The sequence below is a fragment of the Balaenoptera ricei genome, chromosome 3 (assembly GCF_028023285.1).
Source record: "Balaenoptera ricei isolate mBalRic1 chromosome 3, mBalRic1.hap2, whole genome shotgun sequence".
Classification (NCBI taxonomy): Eukaryota; Metazoa; Chordata; class Mammalia; order Artiodactyla; family Balaenopteridae; genus Balaenoptera; species Balaenoptera ricei.
The window spans coordinates 51431226-51457390 of record NC_082641.1 but is presented as its reverse complement, the minus strand read 5'-3'; the positions used below and the strand labels follow the sequence as shown (position 1 = coordinate 51457390).

Here is a 26165-nt window from a genome sequence, read left to right as displayed (position 1 = left end):
TTAAAAAAAAAAAAAGTAAATGAAATATTCTCCAGGACAGATCCTATGATAGGACACAAAAGAAATCTTAACAAATGTAATAAGATTGAAATCATATAAAGCATCTTCTCTGACCACAATGATATGAAATTAGAAATCAATTACAAGAAGAAAACTGGAAAATTTACCAATAGGTGTAGATTAAACAACATGCTCCTGAACAACCAATGGGTCAAAATGAGAAATCAGGAATTATCTTGAGACCCATAAAAATAGAATCACAACATATAAAAACTTATGGGGTGCAGCAAAAGCAGTTCTAAGGGGGTATTTTATAGTAATGAATGCTGACATTAAGAAAAAAAGATCTCAGGGGACTTCCCTGGTGGTCCAGTGGTTAAGGCTCCGTGCTTCCAATGCAGGGGGTGCAGGTTTGATCCCTGGTTGGGGAACTAGGATCCCACAAGCCATGTGGCATGGCCAAAAAAAAAAAAAAAAAGAGACAAAGATCTTAAATAAACAACCTAATTTTGCACTTTAAGGACTAGAAAAAGAACAAACTAGGCCCAAAGTTAGTAGAAGAAAGGAAATAACAAAGATTAGAGCAGAAATGAATGTAATAGGGACCAAAAAGACAATAGAAAATATCATTGAAACTAAGGGCTGTGTTTTTTTAAAAGATACAATAGATAAACCTTTAGCTAGACTTACCAAAAAATTTTAAAAAAGGACTCAAAAAATAAAATTATAAATGAAAAAGGAGACATTACAACTGATAATATGCAAACACAAAGAAGCATAAGAGACTGTGAACAATTATATGCCAAAAATTTGGACAACCTAGGTAAAATTTAAATTCCTAGAAACATACAGCCTACCAAGACTGAATCATGAAGAAGCAGAAAATATGAACAGCTCAATTACTAGTAAGATGATTGAGTCAGTAATCAAAAACTTCCCATCAAATAAAATCCATGACCAGATGGCTTCACTGATGAATTCTACCAAAAATTAAAAGAAAAACTAATGGTAATCCTCTTCAAATTCTTTCAAAAGATTGAAGAGGAGGGAGCACTTCCAAACTTATTTTACAAGGACAGCATTACCCTGATATGAAAGCTAGACAAGGATACTACAAGAAAAGAAAATTATGGGTATATTCTTGATGAATATAGATGCAAAAATCCTCAACAAAATGTTAGAAAAATGAATTCAACACTAAAAGGATCAGGTAACATGATCAAGTGAGATGTATTCCAGGTATGAAAGAATGGTGCAACATCTGTAAATCAATGTGATACACCACATTAACAAAATGAAAGATAAAAATCACATGATCATCTTGATAGATGCAGAAAAAGCATTTGACAAAATTGAAGATCGCTTTGTGGTAAAACTTTCAGTAAACTGGATTATAGAGATCATATGTCAACATAATAAAAAGCATATATGGCAAGCTCCCAGCTAGCAACATACTTAATGGTGAAAAACTAAAAGCTTTTCCTCTAAAAACAGGAATAAGACAAAGATGCCCATTCTCACCACTTTTATTCAACATAGTTTGGGGTCCTAGGCAATTAGCCAAGAAAAAAAGCCATCCAAAGCAGAAAGGAAAAAGTAAAATTGTCTCTATTTGTGGATGTTATGATAAATAGAAAATCCTAAAGACTTCATAAAAAACCACCTAGATCTAATCAATGAATTCAGTAAAGATGCAGGATACCAAATCAATATACAAAAATCAGCTGTATTTCTATACACCAACAAAGAATTATCAGAAAGAAATTAAGAAAATACTATTGACAATAGCATAAGAACACTGGAATAAATTTAACCAAGGAGGTGAAAGATCTGTACACTGAAAACTGTAAGACATTGATGAAAGAAACTGAAGAAGACACAAATGGAAAAATATTCCATATTCATGGATTGGAAGAATTAATATTGTTAAAATGTCTATCCTACCCAAAGTCACCTACAGATCCAGTGCGGTCCTTATCAAAATTCCAATGGCATCTTTCACAGAAATAGAAAAAGCAATCCTGAAATTTGTATGGAACCACAAAAGAACCCAAATACCTAAAACGATCTTGAGAAAGAAGAACAAAGCTGGAGGCATTACACTTTCTGATTTCAGACTATAGTAGAAAGCGGTAGTATTCAAAACTGTATGGTAGTGGTATAAAAATAGACACAGAGCAGTGGAACAGAATAGAGAGCCTAGGAATAAATCCATGCATATATAGTCAATTTTTGATAAAGGGACCAAGAATATACAATGAGGAAAGGATAGCCTCTTCAATAAATGGTGCTCAGAAAAATGGATTGCCACATGCCAAAGAATGAAACAGAACCCCTATCTTTCACCATACACAAAAAAATTAACTAAAAATGGATTAAAGACTTGCATGTAAAACCTAAAACTGTAAAATTCTTGATAAAAACATAGGGTATAAGCTCCTTGACACTGGTCTTAGCAATGATTTTTTGTATTTGACACCAAAAGTAAAGGCAACAAAAGCAAAAAAAACCAAGTGGGATGACATCAAATAAAAAGCTGCTGCTCATCAAAGGAAGCCATCAAAAAAATGAAAAAGCAACCTATGAATTGGGATAAAATATTTGCAAACTACGTATCTGATATAAGGTTAATATCCAAAATAGACAAAGAACTCGTACAACTCAATAGCAAAAACTCAAATAACCCAACTAAAAAACAGGCAAATAGCCTGAAGAGACATTTTTCCAAAGAAAACATTCAACTGGACAACAGGTACATAAAAAGGTACTTTTAACATCACTAATTATCAGGGAAATGCAAATCAAAACCACAGTGAGATATCAACTCACAGCTTGTAGCATGATTATTATCTAAAATACAAGAGGTTAATACTGGAGAAGATGTGGAGAAAAGGGAACCATACACACTGTTGGTGGAAATGTAAACTGGTGCAGCCACTATGGAAAACCATATGGAGGTTCCTCAAAAAATTAACAATAGAACTATCATAGATCCAGTAATCCTAATTCTGGGTACATATCTAAAGGAAACAAAATCACTATCTGGAAGAGATATACACCAAGGTATGTAAACTAATGAAATGTCCATTGATGGGTAAATGGATAAAGAAAGGGTGGTATATATATATAATGGAATAATATGCAGCCTTAAAAAAGAAGGAAATCCTATCCTGCCATTTTGACACAGATAAATGTGGAGAGCATTGTGCTAAGTGAAATAAGCAAGACAGAGAAAGAAATACTGCATGCTATCAGTTATACATGGAATCTAAAAACAAAAAACAAAACAAAAACCAAACAAATAAACCAGAAAAACCTCATAGAAACAGAGTAGAAAAATGGTTGTTTGGGGCTGAGGAGTGGGGGAAATAGGGAAAGGTTGGTAAAAGGGTACAGTCTTTCAGTTATAAGATGAATAAAGTCTCAGGACCTAATGTGATTATAGTTGATAACACTGTATTGTATAACTGAAATTTGCTAAGGGAGTAGAACTTAAATGTTCTCACCAAAAAAACCCAAAAAAACAAACAAACAAAAACTTAAAGAAAACGTGAGGTGATGGTTGTGTTACCTCACTCACTGTTGAGGGATCCTTTCACAATGTATACATATATCAAATTACCAAACTGTATACTTTAGATTCTTAAAAAAATTTTTTTTTTGGTCATTGATACTGCCAATAAAGCTGGAAAAAAAGAATAAGCAGCCTTCATTAATGTTTGAATCTGTATGTAACCTCCATGGGGTGATGTTGGGAGATATTTGGAAATATAAGGGGGGATACTCTTAGTTACAATAAATGAAGGGTGTACTTCTGGTCAGGTGTGCTAAATGTTCAGCAATGTTGGGTTAGTCTCATACAATGAAGAACTGTCCTGACCAAAAGACCAATAGGACTCCTTTTGAGAAACACAGTAGGGGTCCCTTATTTGAAACAAAATAAGGAATTAAGAAAATGACCCATGGGTAGTTAAATTCATAACTAAAGTTTGTTACCTTGTCAGATCATGGCTCAGACAGGGCCTCATTTAAGTAGCAATATCTATATCAAAAAATTATTCGTAACATTTCTAAGTCTACAAATAGAAATTATTGAAATGATTTAGTAATCTATGCTATTAGTTATATCAGCTAGTTATCAGTTTTATAAATATTTAAAGTCACTTAAGTGAATGAAAAGGAATATATTTTCTAATTTTTGATTTATGTAACTAGAAATATTATGTTACTAGCTGTTAAATATTTTGGAGATCAACCTGAGAGGAAATGTTGTTCAGAAAAGTCAGACTCCATTAATTTTCTTTTTTTTTGGCTGCACCGTGTGGCATGTGGGATCTTACTTTCCTGACCAGGGATTGAACCCACACCCCCTGCATTGGAAGCGTGGAGTCTTAACCACTGGACCACCAGGGAAGTCCCAGACTCCATTAATTCAATGACAACTCAGTTTAGGGAAAAAAAAGCATTTTATCTGCTTGAGAGATTATTTTCCCTATTGAGAATTTAAAAAGGCACTATTACTTCAGAGTCATCTTATCTTTTCAAAGCTCTGCTACTATTCCTGAGAAATCAGCACCCACTTCACAGGAAGTCATATTATCAAATCAGCTTGAAAAGTCTCATATTCGGCCACCAGTTGTTTGTATAAGCTCTTTTGAAAATGAACTAGTAACCTTATTCTTTTCTTGTTCTGTATGGAATCTTAGGACATACCACATAAGCAATGTAGAATAAAATAAACTGAAAGCATAATACATATTTCAGAATGAACTCAAAAGTTTCTAGTTACTTAAATTGTCACTTTTTAAATTCTCTTGTAATATTTTTAGAAATTAACCTAATGGCCTTTCATTTTCTCAGACCAGAAAGAGTAACAAAAGAAAAAGCAGTTCCTGTGCCATATGTTATTATTTTCTCTCCTTGCTATTTTAAGAAAAAGGATATTTAAATGTAGTATTGAAGAAAAAATTAACAGACAGATTCTGTTTCCAGAAACAGAATAATACATAATATTATTAATAATATAATTATATATAATATATAATTATATTATTATATTATATATTATATAATAATATAATATATATTATTATATTATATATTATTATATTATATTATATATTATTATATACATATATAATAATAATATTATCTGTCTGATAATCTGTTTCCAGACAGATTATATTTTCAGATTCTACTATTAAAATATATAATTTATACATAATCTTGCATTATATCCAATATAATATTTCAGCCCATCAGAAATGCAGTAGATCATATACTTTAAGTGATAATATAAAACAGCAGAACCTCTACTGTATTACCAAAATAATAGAATTGTTCACAAAAGAGTAGTAACCTAAAATTTCTCAACTTTCTCAATTTTCCTAGAAAAGTTAAAACGTGTATGTAGAGTAGACCTTTGCTAATAAAAACCATTTCATTGTCAGCACAGTTATGAAGTTTTTGTTTTAAATATCTTAAGCTGTTCTGCTTAATTATAGCACAAGCCTGATACTAGTGAAGGTAAAGATTTGAAGTTTACATCTGTTCAGTTGTTTCCAAGTTTTCAGTAGCAAATTATAAATCTGGAAATGTTAAAACAGTTTCATATTAGCTTATTAATTTTAATGAACTAATACTCTAATAGCTGTTGAAATTTGTGAGTAAACATCTCATTTAATATTCATCTTTTTAAAGCCATAATAAATAAGCCCTTCTATTTCATGTTCACTGTAAAAACAAAAGATACAGCTACAGCTATGGTATAGTGAATCATGGCAGTAGCTCCAACAGTTGGCAAAAAAGTCCTGGAACTTTCAAGCATATCTTCAGATCATTAGCATACTCCTTAATATCCCCAAAGGAAAGAAGTTGGGATTGTCCCTACCCCCTTCTCTACATACTTTTTTATTTTGCAACTTCTTTTCCTCTCTTGAGACTACCTTGATAACCATTTCAACCCACTTTCCTTTTTTAACAGATTTTTAAAAATGTAATTTCTTCTTTTTTTTTTTTTTTTTTTTTTTACAGATGAAAAAATAGGCAAATAGATTTGGTGCCTTGGATACAACATGGAAGTAATAAACACTTTGTTATATCCCATGGCATTTTCCCCCAGAGAGGTGTTGTTCTCAGCATATTGGCTAAACTCTAATTTGTGCCATTACTTGCAGATTTCTTAAATCTGCACTGTAGTTTCAAATTAAATTTATATTTATGATCCAAAACAAATGGGCAACTGCCATGCACTATTAAACTATCACTGAATTATGCCAGAGTTAACTTCATTTCAGTGTAAGAAAAACACTAATCCTCTCCTTTATTTATAACATTGTATTCTGTCTGATTAATTCATTCTTCATAATAGCATGGATATGATGCTGCCTGGAAGTCAGAATAAATAGAAGGACTTTGCATGGTACCTTTCCATTTTGAGTCCACATTCTGTTTTGCTATATAGTCACAAATCCTAGCAGCTTCTAGAGTAATGTATCTCAGCCTTAGTACTTTGTCTGCATATTGGGCAAAAGCTCTCCTGGGGAGCTTTAATTACTACTGATGTTTGAGACGCATCTCCAGAGATTCTGATTTAATTGGTCTGGGATATGACCAGGGGATTGGGATTCATTTAAGGTCATAGTGTGAAATATCAGAAACCAATACCCAGAACTGTTTTGCTTCCAAAAAACTAAACAAAACAAAACCTTACCTCTTCTCCTCCCTCATGCCAAAAAAATTTTTTTTCATCTGTTCAAGTTAATTGAGGACCTTGGAAATTTCCAAGACGAGATAAAAAGTTCTGTTTCATAATAATGGTTTTATTTTGTAGTTAATTTATTTTAGGGCATCCAATTCCTGAAATTCTGGTTTAAAATTATGAATGCGGATGGTTATCTCTCTTGGAAGTTCTTTATGTCTTTATTAGTATCATCAAGCTAAATTCTTGACTGATTGATTGAAAGGAGACTGAGTACTTTACATTTTACTTTCCCTAAGGAATAAGTGATGCAAACTGTAATTTCTCTAGAAGCTAGTTATTTTAAATACTTTGTGCAAATATAATCATATTCTGCAAAAAAAAAAAAAAAAAAGAAAGAAAACTCAAAAATTCCTTATATAACTTCGAATCCATAACTTCAGGATTTTTTTGAGTCTAAAATAAATTTATGATTTAAAATCGTACATTTAAAATAATGGCTTATGAACAATGGAGGGCTTTGGTCCATAATATGAGTAGTACAGGATTATTATCCAATCTTTAGCTTATATATAGAAGAGCAAATTAGGGTCAACAGGGTCATGTATGCCTCCATGCATAATTTTATCAGAAAGCACCATAATAACCCCAATATTTATACAAGAGAAAAACTAAGAAACAGGGAAGTGCTCATTAAATAAGATGAATTTAAAATTTGTTAATTATAGATGGATTGAAGAGATGCAATCTATAGTCTCAGCAATGTCTTAATGAAAATTTCCTCAACGTTTAGATATAAATGATTTGAAACCTAGAATTTCTCTCTAAAGTCTAGGTCACTTCCACCAAGAACACTCATAACACCTGTCATGACAAATGCAAATAGAAACAGACTATAAACAATTTGCTTTGCATCTCCAACAGGAAGAAGGCTCCTACTTTCCTACCCAGCAGGAGGAAGGAAGACGTTTTCCTGACCTAGCAACAGCCCCGCCGATAAGAGGCTGTCACAACTCAGCCAATGAAAAGCCAATACACTCTGAACTCCCAGTTTCCTCCAATGGACTCTTTGTTTATAATAGCCTCTTCTAACTCCCCCTTCTCCTCTGTAAAAGGACATTTATCTCCCTTGTTTTCTGGACTTGTCTGTGGTTTGCCACAGAGTGCACGTCCTGAATTGTAATTCTTTGTTCTTTCTGAATAAACCCGTTTTGCTAGTAAAATAACTGGTTGTTCCTATTATTTTAGGTCAACATTTGATTATTGGCCACATTTTCTTAACCTTTCCTTTCTTAAATTATGTCTTATAATTTTTTATTGTATGAATTATCCATGGAGATTGAAGTAGATATTATTTCCCTCCACAGAGGGTTGGCCCTTTTGTCAGGCAGACAGAGTGAGAGACTCATTGTCTCAACTCAATAATTAATAAGCTGGATTGAGGTTGAAGTTAGGTTGCAGCTTTAATTAGATTCAGTCGACCTCTGATTTTAAATGGCTTAAAAGGGCATGACTTATGTTGTGTCTGTTGCAGGCTCCTTTAATGGGACTTGATGTCCTAAACCCTATGGAGTCCACTATGGGACTGCGGATTTGTACTCTGCTTTCAGGTCCTGACCCCTCCTTGAACACGGTCCTTTGGGTTTTTTGGTTAAGAGTTTAGCAGGTCTCTATCTCCTCTAATCTGAAAGTTCTGCTTTTCAGAGGTTGTGAAAGTAACTCCTTTGTCTTTCATCCTACATGGGTTTAAAATACAGTAAATGTCTTAAGGAGGATTCTTACTATGTGTTTGTTGTAGGCCTCTCTACACTATGGCTTGATTTCTAAACTCTGTGAGATTGTTGGAGATTTCATTTTGCTCGTTTGGGCCAACTGCTTAGCCTCTTGTACTGCCACAGCTCTCAGCAAATGTCTCATATGGCCATATGTTCAGACTCCTCTTCCTACCTGACATGTCAGTCCATATGGTTGCCAAAACCTCAGCTGATTTCTCTTTCCTCTAGTAGAGTCCTCTACCTATGGCAAGACTGATCCTCAGATAATTCCCAGACTCAGAAAATACTCCCAGAGAAGCCAATAGCTGGCTTAGCAATATTAGCTTTCCTGGGGGACTTGCCCCATACTGGAATTTTACTTATCTAGCCTTCCATAGATCTTTTATTTATTTAAAAGTATAATTTTTCTAATTCATCACTTTACTCCCAGATATTGCCCTTGAGGGTGATGACTTGCCATCACTTATTGTATCCTCATGTATCTTATTATATCTTCTATATCCTAGAGAAAGAAATCTCCACTGCTGTTATTGTAAGAAATAATAAGCCTGACCTGTGTTTATCCTTGCATTTCTCAGAGTTCTGTGGCTGTTTTCTTATTTTTGTGCTCAAAATCAGGTCCCATGCATCCCTCTAACCAGGTTTCCTCATCTGTCAATTTCAACGTTGTTGCTGATGATCAAATGAGATTGCTACTCTTCCAGTGCCGAACTAAGAGATAATAGCTCTGCATCTCATATATGTAACAGGTCCACAGCATAGTGGAGATCTGCTATAATTTTTCACAACATGTTCTGATTGTTTGGGATAAAAGGTGTAATAAACACAAAGAATAACATGCAGCCATTGCACAAACCCAGAAGCATCCTCAGAGTACCTTTATACGCCTTGCCCACCTCTGCATGCTAGGGTGCATATCCACTATCACCCACAAGGGCACACCACTCATCATGATTATAGAATAGGATAAAGTGACCAGAGGGTCTCTCAGAGACGCAGGAAGTTTTCCATTACCTCTCTTAAGTCCCATCTCCTCAACCTTCATTTTTTATTCCAAGATTGACCACAATTTTCCAGGATAATTCACAGTGAATACACATATTGCCTACTGCCCTAACAATGTCATACAGTGGTCAGACCTTAGAACACTTGAACATTTCTGAAGTCTTTAGACATCGACAGTCCAGTTTGAATTTGGCTGTGTTCCTTCACTTCCTTTCTGGTCTCTCTTAATCAAAGGTTCAAAAAATTCAGCGTCAAGTACCAAAGTCACCTTATTATATGTTTAAACGTTTTAACTCTGTGTCATCTATTCTGCAGGGTACATAGGGAAATCATTAGTAATGGGAAAGCACAGTATTAAAACTGTGAGCTCAGGGTCAAGGTCAGATGTAGCCACCCTCTCCCACCATAAGAATTTGCTTCCAGTGCTAATTTCAGTGGTCGTGTGGTTAGTGAGTGGGCATGTACAGGCATATGTATGCATTTATGTTATGTATGCAAGTATTTGTAAATGAAGGTAGCATTTCCTACCAACATCGTACTTCATATGGGATCAATAAAGCAACTTCTATATATGTGAAACCATGAAGGGGATAGAATTTATGTGTGTAAGAGAGTGTGTCTGTGTGTGTGTGGGGGGGGGTGGATAAAACTTCTGGTAATTTAAAAAATAACAGTTATAAAGTGGTGATATTTGAACAAAGTGTACAATTTGTATTATAATTTGGTTCAATCATAAACTTAATATAGAAGAAAAGGGTGTTTTAATTTTGAGTTCATTGCCCAATTGAATTATTCAGCCTTAGACAGAGACTATGAATTCCATGACCCAACACCAGAATAACACTGGGTCATGTGAAAAGGAATGGAAATATTCTAGATAAATGTAAGCTAGCACTTATATCTCTCATCAGGATTAACTGCACTGATGACTCTGTCAATCTTAGTTCTTTCCTCTGAAATATGTACCATTTCCAGGCATTGCATCCTCAATTTATTTTATCAGTATCCAATTGACACGGTTTCCAGTCCCATTAGCATCCCTGGAACAGGCAACCAGGACCTAGAAACCAGCTTCCATGAGGAACAGTTGAAGGAATGTGGATATTTTCTGTGTGGAATAAAGACTTCCAGGGAACATCATATATGTCTTTGTATATTTGAAGAACAGTCTTATGGAGGAAGATTAAAACAGACTTGAACCAATAAAAGGAAACTGTGAAAAGGCAGATTTCATTTACACAGAAATTTATCTGAAAGAGTTGTTAAAATGGACAAACTTACTTTTTCAGATAGTAAGCTCCCTGTCATTGTATGTGATAAGCAGAATCTAGACGTCCATCTCTGAGCATGACTGTTGAGGCTGTTCTTGTATTGGTTGGAGAAGTTACATTATGTATCTTCTCTAACTCTTTAGAATCTATGATTTTATATTTTTAGTGGGATTGCATGTAACTACCTGTTTTTAAAGTAGTTTCTGATATTGTAAGACTTATTACTGGTTTGGCTTCGAAATTTTAAACTCATTAGTAAACCCTATAGCAAAAACAGGGCCTGATTCTCCCATTAGAAAATAAATAGAAAGAAAAAGACAGAATTCTTAGGCCCTTTCAAAAAATTATCTTGTGAATAAAATCGTTGTAGTTGTAGAAGAAATGTAAAGGTTAATGAACTTTCTACTAAAAGTCAGCACCACGTCTACAACATATTTTAAAATCCCTCTGATTTTACCTCCAATTTTATGAGAAGGCAGATTTCTGGGTTATATTAAACTCCTGCTGTTTGATCATGTACTGTTTTCTTCTCTATTAGAGATAAGCATTTTTTCCCATGTGAATATTCCTTCGTTTATACTGAGCATGTTTAAACTTGCAGAATCAATCTAACACCTTCAGATGAACTAATGAGCAAATAAAACAATTCCCCAGGCTTTTACAAGAAATGAATGGATTTGTCACAAACATATCTCAAACACCTTCACTTCAGCTTCATGTTCTTGTTATTGCCAGAAAAAATTAACACATTGTATTTTAAATCATGACTTTTATTTCCTTTGACTTGAGTATATTTAGAAAATAAAAATTCAACACTGTGGACAACTTTTTTTTTTTTTTTTTGGCAAAAAGATCTTAGTAAAACCTCTTAGCTGGTTAACTTTATAAGTGTGTATATATACATATATGTACACACACACAGACACACATATGTAAAACTGGTTTCTTAGGAAACCAATGGCATGGCTGAAAATCATGTCAATTAGATACTGATAAACTGAGGATGCAATGCCTGGAAACAGTAGGTACTTCAGAGGAAGGAACTAAGATTGACAGAGTCAGCAGTGTAATTGGTATCTGATAAGAGATGTAAAGTGCTAGCTCACATTTATCTAGAATATTTCCATTCCTTTTCACATAACCCATTTTATATATAAACACATAAAATATGTATTTGTAAGAAAAAAATTAAAACATGTCTGCTTACTCATCAATATCTCTAAGACACTACTTGACAGTGTGAAAGGGATGGGTCTGTACTAGGTAAGTGTGAGTGAGCTTTATGGCTGAATGAATTCAAAAAGAGTTGATATGAACTTCACTAATTAGGAAATCTAAAACTACGTTAAAATGTTTTGTTTTTGTGGAAAGAACACTAATTGTACGGAGCCAAAGGCGTCTATGGCAATGTCTATTCTTTCCAGTTATATCCCCCACCTTCTCACCTTACTTCCTTCTACCAACTTCTGAAAATTAAGCTGAAAAGAAACAATTTTGAGAAAACAACATGGCATGGATGGCATGGTATGTTGAGTACTGTGGTATAATATGGATATCACAGATCCCAGTTTTCAAGTATGATCCTAATTTTGTACAATTTCATTATTTTTAATCAAGATGATTCAATAAATATTGAATTAAGTGTGCTTTATTCTTATGAAAAATAATCAGAAATGAAGAATAACAAAAATACTGCTTACAATATATTACTGAGATTACTGAGAGGGAAATTTATGACCTTAAATAATAACTTTTTAAAAATTAAAAGGATAAAAATTAATGTCCTAGAAAGCCACCTTAATATGGTATTAAAAGGACAGAATAAATCCAAAAATCGCAGTAAGGATTTAATAAAGAGCAGAAATTAATGAAATTGAAAATAAAGATACAATAGAGTCAATTTCAAAAAAAAATTCATTATTTAAAAAGAATAATAAAATTTACAAATATCTAGCAAGATCAGGAAAAAAACAGGGCATGAGTAAATAATATTAATATACAAAGAGAACAGAATTATAGATACAGGAGAGATTAAATGATATAAACAACTTTTTGTCAAAAAATTTTAAAACAGAAAAAATTAATTCCTAGCAAAAAGATAAATTATATAAACTGATTCAAAAAAGAAATCGAGAAAACAAAGACATTTTGAAAAAGGAAATACAGGGGCAATTTTACTCATAAATGTAGATGTTAAAAAAACAGAACCTCAAGCAAAAGTGGTATTCCCCGCTTTTCAAAAGTTCACTTTATGCCACTTTTGCTTTTACGAAAGGCCTAAACTAGTACCTCTTTTCACTAACTGAAAGAAATCTGAAAAGGATTTTGGCTTTTAAGAAAAAAGAGGAAAATCGAGAAAAGAATTTTACATTTGTTTTTCAGGGAGCCATCATAGAGGCAGCACACACCCCCAGCAGGCAGAGTGGCACCACCAAGCTCCTTCCCCAGGATTACAGCCAACATCTCAGCATCAGGCTGCCATAGCTTGAACTGTGTCTGTGAGCATCTGTGCTTTATCTCAGTTTATTTTGTGTATCCATTAGCAAGATGTGTCCTAAGGTAATTGTTTCTTTGCTTTACCCCTTTTGGCTTACGAAAAATTTCACAGGAATGCTCTACTTTCACATAGTGGGGGAAGCCTGAATTAGCAAACCAAGTTTACCAATGCACAAAAATGATCAAGTTGAGTTCTTCCCAAGAATACAGCAGCAGTTTGACATTGGAAAATCTCCTACAATTTATTAATGTAATTCAGCGCATTAACAGATTGAAGAAGTAAATCCATTATAGTCATTTCAAAAACGTTGAAACAACTCCCCAAATTAAAAATCCATTCAAGAAAGAGATTAAGAGAAAACTAGGAACAGATGGGAACTTTCTTAAAACCTGATAAACGGTATCTACCCAAGATGCAGAGCAACAATTCTACTCATGGCAAACATTAAAATATTCCTTTTAATATTAGAGATGCTGCTATCGGTTTTTCTATTCAAAATCAAACAGAAGTCCTCGCTCAGAAAGTATGGCAAGAAAAAAAAGAAGAAAAAAAGTATGTATTAGTTTGAAAGATATGTGTCTTTATTTACATATAAGACAGATATGATTGTCTTCATTCAGAGCCCCCCAAACTCTATAAATAATGAAACTGAAGGTAATTTAGGAAGGTTGCTGAATATGGGGTCAAAATCCCACAAGGACATTTCTATACAACAACAGGGAATAATTAACAAAACCCAGCATCACTATTTAATATTCAGAAAAGGGGGCTATTATTTGAAGAAAGACGTGAACCCTTTGTAACACATGATAAGAGGTAGATTCTAGATAAAGACATAAATGAGAAAGGTTTTTTAATATTAACTTCATAGTTTTACCTAAGCAGAAAACTTTGTGACCTAGGAATGGGTAAGAACTTCTTAAAACTTCAAAATACAATGACAATGCAAACTTAAGGTGGATTTAATTACGTCAAAGTTCAGAATTTTTTTCAGTGAAGGACACCATGGATAAACTTAATATGCAGATAATAAAATGGGATAAGAGATTTATAGTGTCTAAAGCAGACAATGGATTAATATCTAGAATATACAAGAAATTCTGTAAAACTGATAAGGGCAGAAACCCCCTTAGAAAAATGAGAAAAGCAGTTACAGAAGAGGAATCCGAAAGACTGATGAGCATTTGTAGGGATCTTAAACTACTAGAGATCAGATAAAAGCAAATTAAATCAATACTGAGCGTTCCTAATTCCCATTCTCTGTCAACGCTTGTCATTTTCCATAGTTCTAATTTCCTCCAACCCTCATGCACTGTTAATAGGTATCTATACTGGTCATTTGGGGGAACTGTTGGCATTATTTAGTCAAGTTAAGTATATTCATATTCTGTGACCCAGACATTCTGCTCCTGAGTCTATAGGCCAAACAAATTTTGACAAGGTCCACATTAGGATGTTCATTAGTATTACATGTAGTGGCAGGGAGTTGGAGGTATTCTGTGTTCCAGTCAGTGAATAGTTGGATAAAATGTGGTAGATGCACACCTTAGGAGAACATTATTTAGAACCCACAGATGATAAATACACATAGCCACCCAGATGCATCTAAAAGCCTAGTGCTAGATGAAAAAGATAAGAAACAGTGCAAGATATAATGACACCATTCCTGTAAATTAAAATATATGCACAGAAAACAACAATAAACATAATTTAAGAAAACAATAAAAAAGATACAGATTAAATAAACTCAACATAATGGAAAGTAGGATATGAGGATAAAAGGAAACAGATGAGTGTGTAGACTGGTGATGATGGTAGCCGCTAATTAAGAAGTGGGACTGGAGCAACTATATGCACTCAAGGTTCAGAGGAGGAGAAAAGAGGATGACAACATAGCAAATACATGTGAATAAATCTCACCAAAAGATGTATAAAACATTTGTAAAGGAAATTATCACATTTTATTATAGACATTAAAGATTTAGGAGATCTAAATAAAAGAAGAGAAAGATCAGTTAGTGGATGGGGAAAGTGATTATTAGGATGTCAATTCTCCCCACATTGACTCATGCATTGAATAGGAACTTCTTTCCTTAATCCAACATGGTTTTCATGGAATTTGACAAGATGATTCTAAAATTCAAAGAGCCAAAAAGAAAAAGAAAAAAAAAAAGGCCAAGACACTCATGCAGCAAAACAAGTTTGAAGGGAGATATCAAAACTTCTTACAAGGCTCCAGTAATTGAGACAGTATGGTATTGGCACAGGATTTGACATATAGACCAAAGGAACCAAATAAAGACCTCAGAAATAGACTCACACAAATGGAAATTTAAAATATAACAGATTAGCACTGTGAATCAGTGGGGGAAATAATGAATTATTTTCAGTAAATGGTGGTTGGAAAAAATTAAATAGGAAAAAATCCCAAAGTGACTGGATCCCTACCCTATAACACAACCCCCCTCCTCCAAAACCCAGAAAATATCAACAACACAAATCATTTCCAAAATATTTGAAATATAAATATTTGAAAAATAAAATATTTTTAAAAAATATTTGAAAATATTTGAAAAATACACAGGAAAATATCTTTATGACATTGGGGATAGAGAAGAATTTCTTAAGGCAGATAATACATGCCAGAAAGACAATAAAGAAAATGAAGAACTACAATTCAATAAAAGATATCGTGGAGTGAAAAGACAAACCACAAATGAGAGAAGATAGCTGCCATTCATATAATTAAAAAAGGAGTCAGCAGAAAATAATTTAAAACTATCAAAAATCAACAAGAAAAATGCAATCAATAGGAAAATGGACAAAATTTGTAAAGGAATTTCACAGATGAAGAAATTCTATAACTAATACACATATAAAGTTATTTTCAATCCCCATTGGTAATTAGAGAAAGTGAAATTAAATCCCCAATGAGATATCATTTTATACCTATCAGACTGGCAAAATCTAAAGGACTGAAAACATCAAATGTGGTAAACAAAGTTGGTGATAGATCAGCAGTCATTTAGGAAAATGGTTTGGTTTAGGTAGTCAAATTAAAGATGTGTTTTTCTTATGACCCAGCTGTTTGCTACTGGCATTTATTCTAGAGGAACTCTTATGCTCCAGGAGAGATGAAAATAATATTTATAGCAGTGTTGTTTATAAACAAAAAATGGTATAACTCAGTTGTTCATCAACAGGAGAATAGATAAATTGTACCGTATTCACATAGTGGGTGACAGTATAGCAGTAAAAATAAATGAATGTGGCTATGCTCACTGAAAAGACAAATGCAAGAAACATAATGCTGAGTGAAAAAGCAAATATAGAATACATACATTGTTACCCCTGCAAAAGTTCAAAGACAAGCAAAATTAAATAACATTGATTAAGTATACATATGTATACTTACTTGTGCAAAGAAATGATAAATACAAAATTCAGGGGAGGCAGGAAGCAAACAAAGAAGAAGTACAGAAGGTGCTTCAGTAATACTGGTAATTGAGTCTGGTTTATGATTAAAATCCTATGTGTGGCTTTTCAGGCCTGACCATAGGCAATTATGGAGGCTTTACCTGGTAGGCATCACAGAAGAAAGCTGCCCTCCCCACACCAGACTTGGTGTAAAGCCAGTGCATTACAATCTCTGAAGGAGCTGCAATCAAGGTCTCAGGCCCCTGGCCTGTGATGCTCTTTCATATATTTACATTCCTCAGCACCTGCATTCCTGGGTCCTTTATCTGAGGGCTTGGGCAGAGGGCTTCTTCTGGACCTCTGCTGAGACCTCTTTAGAGGGGTATTAGGGAGAAACCTTAAAGATACTTTTCCCCACTCTGAATTAGTACCCAATACTTTTCCACTCCTAGTCTTCCCTTCTCCCCCGCCCCCCAAAAAACCCCAACACACACACATATACACCCTTCAGGGCCCATAAAAGTGCCAAGGCCTTTTGTTCGGGGCCTCCTCAACAATAAGATTACCCCCACATCTGTCCTGGTCCACCTGACCCTGGACCAGTGCACTGTTCCATGGGGGAAAATAGAATACTGGGGGTGCGGGGGTTGGCATTTCCTCCGGTTTTACATTCTTGTTTACACGGCTGTACCAAGTGATTAAAGGCTTAACTCTTTCAGTTTGGGCTGAGCCTTGCTTAGCATAGCTGAGCTCTTGATAGTAATATATTGCTTAGGTTAGGTTGTATAATAAAGCTACCTTGAACCTCCTCCATAAAAACTTATAAAAAGTTAAAGTTCTGTGGGACTTCTATGGGGAGGACAAATAAGATGAAATCACAAAGAAGCAAATATTTAATTTATAGCTTCAGTACCCCAGAGTACAAAAAGACAAAGGATATTGAGGGGTTATCAGAAAAGTGACTCATTCTTTTTAAAATGTGGGTATAGGGTAGAAGGTAGGATACAAAGGAATCTTTTAAAGCACATAATTCATATAATAAATTTTCTCTTCTTTGGTATGAAATCCTTTAAGTAAGACTGAATTTCACATTATATTTTGGGCTAAATGTAATATATTTTAAAATGGATCTATACCAAATCTATGGACAATGGGTTTCTATAGTTACTTACCACTTTATAAAACAGTATGTGCTTATAAAATGTCTTTAAACTAACTTTCTTCATTCAAACTACTGTATAAAGTTATATTTGTCCTTAAACTACTTTCTTCAAACCTTGAGGATTTTGTAATTCAATTTATCTTTTGCCTCAACCATACAAGGCTCTGTTTTTACCTACTTTTGGTTTACATCATTGCTGTACTGATCTTATTGGTCTTCTTATGTAGAAGTCCCTCTTGTTCCCTGAAGATCAGAGGTCCCCATATCTGAGCTTCTCCAACCAGACCCCCAAAAAACATCATAAGGGTAAATACTAAAACTGCACAGTAGTCCATGTTCTGACAGACCATGGTTTTATAAAATACGAAATTATATTTTATGTTTATAATGTCTGATCATTACACATAACAAATTCTCAAAGGTGAAAAAGGTATTAGAGATTGCCTTGCCCTAATTTGATAATTCCTTATATCTATATAGTACAATTAGTTATAATTTAGAATGTGCTTTCACATCAGCTCATTTGATCCTTGTAACTATATTAATTAGGAATATATAATTATTACCATCTTACAGATCAGAAACAAACAAAAGAAGAGGTTTCTATGATATCCCTGAGGTCATACATTAGTTAGACATGAACTCAGAAATAAGTATTCCTTGTCCATTGTACAAGCATGAGACACTCTACACTAAAGCACAGACACTTTCTACTTGTCCTAAACTTGTGGGACAACTTGTAAAATATTAAAATAAAATAGTATGAAAGTGAAACACTTCCAAACTCATTCTATGAGGCCACCATCACCCTGATACCAAAACCAGACAAAGATACCAGAAAAAAAAGAAAATTACAGGTCAACATCACTGATGAACACAGATGCAAAAATCCTCAACAAAATACTAGCAAACTGACTCCAACAATACATTAAGAGCCAGAGAAATCCTGAGAAAGAAAAATGGAGCTGGAGGAATCAGACTCCCTGACTTCAGCCTGTACTACAAAGCTACAGTAATCAAAACAGCATGGTACTGGCAAAAATACATAAATATAGATCAATGGAACAGGATAGAATGCCCAGAAATAAACCCACCCACTTATGGTCAATTAATCTATGAGAAAGTGGGCAACAACATACAATGGAGAAAAGACAGTCTCTTCAGTAAGTGGTGCTGGGAAAACTGGACAGCTACATGTAAAAGAATGAAATTAGAACATTCTCTAACACCATATACAAAAATAAACTCAAAATGGATTAAAGACCTAAATGCAAGACCAGATACTATAAAAGTCCCAGAGGAAAGCATAGGCAGAACACTCTTTGACATAAACTACAGCAATATTTTTTGGGGACCCATCTCCTAGAGTAATGGAAATAAAAGCAAAAATAAACAAATGGAACCTAATTAAACTCAAAAGCTTTTGCACAGCAAAAAAGACCACAAACAGAACAGAAAGGCAGCCTACGGAATGGGAGAAAATATTTGCAAATGATGTGACCAACAAGGGATTAATTTCCAAAATATACACACAGCTCAATATAAAAAAAAAACAACCCAATCAAAAAATGGGCAGAAGACCTAAACAGACATTTCTACAAAGAAGACATACAGATGGCTAATAGGCACATAAAAAATGTTCAACATGGCTAATTATTAGAGAAATACAAATCAAAACTACAATGAGGTATCACCTCACATCAAAAAATCTACAAATAATAAATGCTGGAGAGGGTGTAGAGAAAAAGGAACCCTCCTACACTGTTGGTGGGAATGTAAATTGGTACAGTCACTATAGAGAACAGTATGGAGGTTCCTTAAAAAACTAAAAATAGAGTTACCATATGATCCTGTAATCCCACTCTTGGTCATATATCTGGAGCAAACTCTAATTCAAAAAGATACATGCACCCCTATGTTCATAGCAGCGCTATTTACAATAGCCAAGACATGGGAACAACCTAAATGTCCACTGACAGATGAATGGATAAAGATGTGGTGTGTGTGTGTGTGTGTGTGTGTGTGTGTGTATATATCTATATCTATGAATGATGGAATATTACCCAACCATAAAAAAGAATGAAATAATGGCATTTGCAGCAGCATGGATGGACCTAGAGATTATCGTAGTAAGTGAAGTAAGACAGACAAAGACAAATATCATATGATATCACTTATATGTGGAATCTTAAAAAAAAAGATACAAATGAACTTATTTACAAGACAGAAATAGACCCATGACATAGAAAACAAATGTATGGTTACCAAAGGGGAAAGGGCCAGGGAAGGGATAAATTAAGAGTTTGGGATTAACATACACATACTACTATATATAAAATAGATACGAACAAGGACCTACTGTATAGCACAGGGAACTAGACTTAATATCTTGTAATAACCTATAAGGGAAAAGAATCTGAAAAAGAATATATATATATATATATATATATATATACACATACATATTTAAAACTGAATTACTCTGCTGTACACCTGTAACTAACATGGCATGGCAAATCAACTATACTTCAATAAAAGAGAAATAATTTATTAAAATATAACTGAGATTAGCACCAATAAAATGAAATGAACTTAAATTATGATAATGAGTTGTTCAAAACCTTTATAAGGAATACCAATGCTTTTGTCAAATCTAGCTTTTGTCAAATCTGTTACTTTTGAGTTCATTATCTACATATTAAACATTATTGACTTCAAGGCAAAGTAAATTTAATCATGAGTTTTTCTCAGATTTTGCTCTTACTGTATAGTCTCCATTTTTTTCATATGTACACCTGTAGCTTTCAGTAAGAGGATACTTAGCAAAATCCTTACTTAAAATTGACCAGTGCAGAAATATTTTTCTACTAATATATCTAAGGCAGAAAGCAAACAGCTTTAAAAAAGACCTTGGACAATGTTACCAGACTTTTTTTTCTTTTCTTCCCTTTTTTTTTTTTTTTTTTTGCATTAGCTTCCTTACCTCCAAAAAGATGGAATGCTTTTCTGCGGCTTGGTAGGGGCCACTTTGCAGAGCTGGATTTCTGAAAGCTTTGTTTTCTTTTCAAATATTCTTTAGTAAAGAATGTTTTTGTGGCATTGTTCAGTTCTAGAGTAAAGCAAAAGAAAATAGTATTTTTAAACATTAATTTGAGTAAAATGGCAAGAACCTGAAAAATGGTTGTTGTAGTACTTTAATAAATTCAGATCTCTTTAAGACAGTGAAGACAAAAGTAGAGTCAACTTTTTTTTTAACCCAAGCAAACCTAACTCCTCCGAATTTGATGAAACTCTGATATGCCTACACATAGAACACACACCTACTGAGCAGCTCCTATGTCAGATACTACACCAGATATGGAGAAGAACACAGTGATGAATGAGACATAGCCCCGCCCTCAAGAAGACTGCAGTCTAAAAGATGGAAATAAACAGGTAGACCAAAAAAAGGGGGGAAACGTGTTATGGGTGTAGCAATAGAATAACTAGAGTGTAATCATGGCTCAGGAGTGATAATGAAAAGGAAAAATCCTTAGAACTTTTTACGTCATAGTCTCTTTATTTCATTCCATATGTGATGGGTTGACCATTTAGACGCTAATGCTGCTGATATGAAGAAGTTTAAAAAATGTAGAAATAAATTATCAACCTTTCAGAAACTTATTAATGAGTTAAAGAGAAAAGGAAAATATTCATTTGAAATAAACGAATACCAATCAAAGATCACATATGATGACATTCACTTTATTTTTAAAATTTTATTTATTTATTTAGGCTGTGCCGGGTCTTAGCTGCACCATGCAGGATCTTTTAGTTATGGCATGCGGGCTCTTAGTTGTGGTCAGTGGGTAAGACTCTGTGCTCCCAATGCAGGGGTTTGCTCTCTGGTGGGGGAACTAGATCCCACATACATTCACTTTAAATACGAGTCTCTAGATACGAGCCAGGGAAAGCAAGGCATGATCCGAGTTGAACTGTTCGATGGAGTTCTTCTCAGGGAGGCCAGTGTAGAGCTGGTTACTAACTGAGAAATGAAGTAGTCTTTCCATCAATGGTGCCCTCTTACTTTCATCCCACAATTATTCCTGTACTATCTTCTCTGTTTCCATCCTTCAGGCTTTGAGCTTCTTCTCAAACCAGTTACATCAAATTATCTCTATTTTTCCTAATTACTCCCCAGAATTGATTCTTTCCTTAAGCAATTCACAGGGAAAACAGATTCTCAAAGTTTACATTTAACAGCAAAAGAAACAATGTAAAAAACAGACCACTCCAAGCAAGGGAGGTTAAGTATTAAACCCCCAACTCTGTTTAACTCCCTTCCCCATTCTACACCCAAGGGCCAGTAATTAAAGCACACAAGATAGAGAAAAAGTAATTTCATAGTCTGTGTACTCACTGTGTATGTTGGAGGTTGTTATGGCTAGTGAATGTTTTATCCTTCATATGTTTAATAGTTAAATCATTTCAGATCAGATATTCTCACAGTGTTTTCTGCAGCAGTGCACAGTTGTTTTATCAATGTCCACTCTGCCCACTGCCTGTGAACAGCCCCTTAGTATAAGATGGTCATGGCACTACTACCTGGTTAAAAGGACTCATCAGTGTCATTCATACTGATGAAGAGAATGGAAGAGATTATCAAATGACTTATAACACATTCACTTATAGTAACAATTCTTGCAGGGCTTATTCTTAAGCTGTAATTCAGGGTATTTTCTGAGAAATTAAACATCCTATAAGTGGTATTGTGTTAACAATGGACTCTTGGGCAAATTGACTCACAACTTCCTAAATGCCTTTAAAAGTAAGACCAGTATCGTGGGTAAATGATTTCATGTGGGAGATAATATAAACCAAGGTGAAGAGTTTGCAGCTCAAGAATTCTTATTCCCCTCCTTTCTCTTTCTCCTCTCCACCTCCTCCTTCTTCTGGGGAGCTTGTAGCCATGCTCTAAAATGATGCAATAACCAGAGGATGCCACTGCACTGCCCTCTCTTAAAATGAAAACTTATTTGGAAGTGTAATTGATTTCAGTAAACCAGATCAAAAAGACATTCTTGTAAGAGTCGGCCAATAAGTGCAGTTTTGAAAGCTGGTCACAAATCAAACTTCTCTTAGAGGGTAGATGAGAGAGGTAAAAGTAATAATGATAACTGTGATATTTTTGTTATCTAGCTTCAAGGAACTTATTACACAATGCACTTTTAACCTACATAACAAACCCATGTGATTAATGCACCGAAGAAAAAAAGGGTTCATAAAAATATTTATAATACCTACAAAAATTATGATCAGAGAAATTACTTTACTAAAATGTGCAAAATGAGATGGGAGATGTACCTACAACATTTTGTTGAACTTAAATACATGGGTCCATAACATAGTCTTATGAGATGTTGGAAGATTTTATTTATTACACTGATCTGAAAGGCCTTTGGAGAAGAGAGGACCTAGAAGCCCTTGTCCCTCCATTTCTGGGGCAAACAAGAACTGGGTTCTAATGCTTCTTAACTGTGGCACCTTTCATAAGTTGTTGAACTTCTCTTTGTACTCGCTTTCTACCCTATCTCTGGCAAACATTTATTTTGCAATAGCTATGTGCCTAGCACTTTACTGGTCTAGCTAGAAATATAGAAATTAATTAAATTCCTGTCTGCTGGGCATTGTACTAGATCACTGATTCCAAAATACGTGTCTGGAGCCTGGCTATGCATCAAAATTGCTGAGGGCACTTGTTAAAAAGACAAATTCTAGGACCTTGCCCAGATATTACTGAAGCAGAATTGCTGTGGATGTGACCTAGGAGTCTGTGCTTTCTACAGGCTCCTTGGGTGATTCTGATGCACAGTCAAATTTGATAACCACTGGATGAAATGACCTTAAATCCTTTTCTGTTCTAAAATTACCTGAATTTATTTAAATAGGTTAAACCTTATCTCACTCTGCTATAAACTGTACAAACCTTACCCAAGGATGTTGTTCTTTCTATAGAACAGTGATGCTTCATTCTAGTGGCATTTGAACTTGGAACTCCAGGATTTTGCAGCAAATAAAATATTCAGTACTACCTTTCTCAGAATTATTTGGAGGAAGCACTAAGAAAAATCTGAAGGCAGACCAAGATGTAGGGCTCGGAGTAAAATGTGATAAAAACTACCTTTATCTCCTCCTTTGCCAACCCTACCTCTTAGGGAGTAGAGGCTTCTTATTACAATACACATTATAATGTATTAGATGTAATCAATATTTCATATCATTCAATATGCTAGAAAAAGACAAAACCCTGAATATCCTGGAAAGATTCTAAAGTCTACTCAAATGGTACATTTAGTTAAATGTGGTGGCAGTACCAGTGGAGACAGCAGCTTCTTTGCGTGACACTATCATAGAAATAGTAAATAAGTGTTAAGATAAAATTCCAGTCTTCTTGACTTGGCTGAATGCAGGAGTCAATCACCAACTACATAAAAACATAATTCACATTATTACAGGGTATATTACCATGAGTTTCACTGTATCATATCAAAAAGAATAAAATAAGAACAACCACATACACAGCACAATTTTGAACTATAGGCAGTACCAATAGGGTAGTGTAACTCTGATTTCTGCTTTTTGCTTAAATATGGGCAATTTTATGTTTAAACAACTAATTATAATTAAGCAAATATTTGTTAGTAATAGTTTTAAGCATTCTGCTAAGTATAAGAGTTAAAACTATGAAACAGGCATAGTACCTGCATTAAATCCTATCTAGTAAATAGGTAACCATTAAGTTATGAGGTAAGTGCCATGATAGGGTTAATTCAGGCCTTAGGGTCCTATTAAGGAGGGGAATATAATAAGAGTATTACTATAAATACAGGGCACAGTCATTTAGATAGACCCAGTGGTATTATGTTCTAATTTAAAAGGCTAGGATATATGTGTCCACCCATCTCATTTAGATTATTAAAGGCCTTGTTTACCTACTTAAAATTATGTCTCATTATTATGAAAGCTTTTTTTTTCCCCACAATTCCCTTCTGAGTCCTATGTTGTTTGATACATAATATTTCATTTTTCACAAAGACGCAACTTGCAAAAAGATGATTTAACAAAAAGAAATTTGTAGCATGTTTTAATAAAAGTTAAAAAAAAAAAACTACTTCTCCAAGAGTTTTGCATTATATATATAAAATGAGCCCTGATTTTGAGTGGAAATCCAACTTTCCTTCATTTCAACAGGCACTGGACATGCTTGTTCACAGGCATTATTTGGTTCCAGGAGATTAATGTACAATAAAGGACATTTGCAAGGAATAGACAAGATTGGGAATCAAGAGTCCCAATCAGTGGGCATTTGTATAAAAAGGGAGATTTCTAACAAAACAATCTTTACCAGCTGATGCTTAACCCTTATTTTTTAAACATAGCTTTTAGTTTAAGTAACCTCTTGTGAGATGATCTTTAGAACTTTTGGATTAGTCTCATCTCACTCTTATTCTTTAATATGTTGATGTATATGTTTATATATTTAATATGATGAATAGTAATTTTTCAAGAATATACAATCTAAGATAGTTTTCTTTGTATTGTTTCACAGCAGCAGGAGTAAAACTGAGTGAGGATGCTGCTTCAAGGGGATCTGAGATCTTTCCCTTACACAGGAACAGAGAAGGGCTAATATATTGACATTTGAGCTCACTTCAATAGATATCAATGAAAATCTATAAACTATCTTAAATCTGTCTTCAGGGTTTCAAGGGCAATGCTTGATCTGCACTTCTGCAAGAGGGGCAAGAAAGTCTCACTTGTAAGGGACCCTAACTCTCCTAGTGAAACTCATTTTATACCCATGTGAGCACCCAGAAAGGTTCATCTATGAGGGGAACACTACCAGTTAGAGAAAACTGGAGTCTGTTATTACAGCTTGTATTTAACAGAATATGACTACTTTGACTCAAAGAAATATGAGTAAGATAAGCCTCAGAACCAACTCTTCAGACCTGGCAGGTTCTCACCCTAGGGCGGCTGCAAGGTCTCCTAGTAACTGCATGTCCTATGTGATTTGGTGGCAAGAGGAACTCTGAATGTTGGGAAAGAGAGACCAACGAGGAATATCTCATTAATACTGATGAATATTTATCTATGTATCCTCTGAATATAAATTTTAACCTGATTTTCTTACCCTTTCCTAGTGAACTGTTCAAAGTTAAAATCTAGTTAGGAAGTTCCATTCTCCAGCTAAATATGTAGCCTGATGACAGAGGCACATACAACAGGGACCAAACCAAACCAAAAACAAAAATTCTATATTTGACACTTTGTCAAAGTGGAGCTATGGATTTTACAA

The 26165-nt window shown here is 34.2% G+C and overlaps 1 protein-coding gene across 7 annotated transcripts in view; it reads right to left on the bottom strand.

Moving 5' to 3' along the window:
- RNF180 (ring finger protein 180) overlaps positions 1–26165 on the bottom strand; it is a 286491-nt gene that overhangs the window by 36523 nt on the left and 223803 nt on the right. For all 7 annotated transcript variants that reach the window (XM_059916459.1, XM_059916460.1, XM_059916458.1 and 4 more), the window contains one exon: positions 20811–20936. In XM_059916459.1, coding sequence (XP_059772442.1) covers positions 20811–20936 — 126 coding nt within the window. The remainder of the gene's footprint in view (positions 1–20810; positions 20937–26165) is intronic.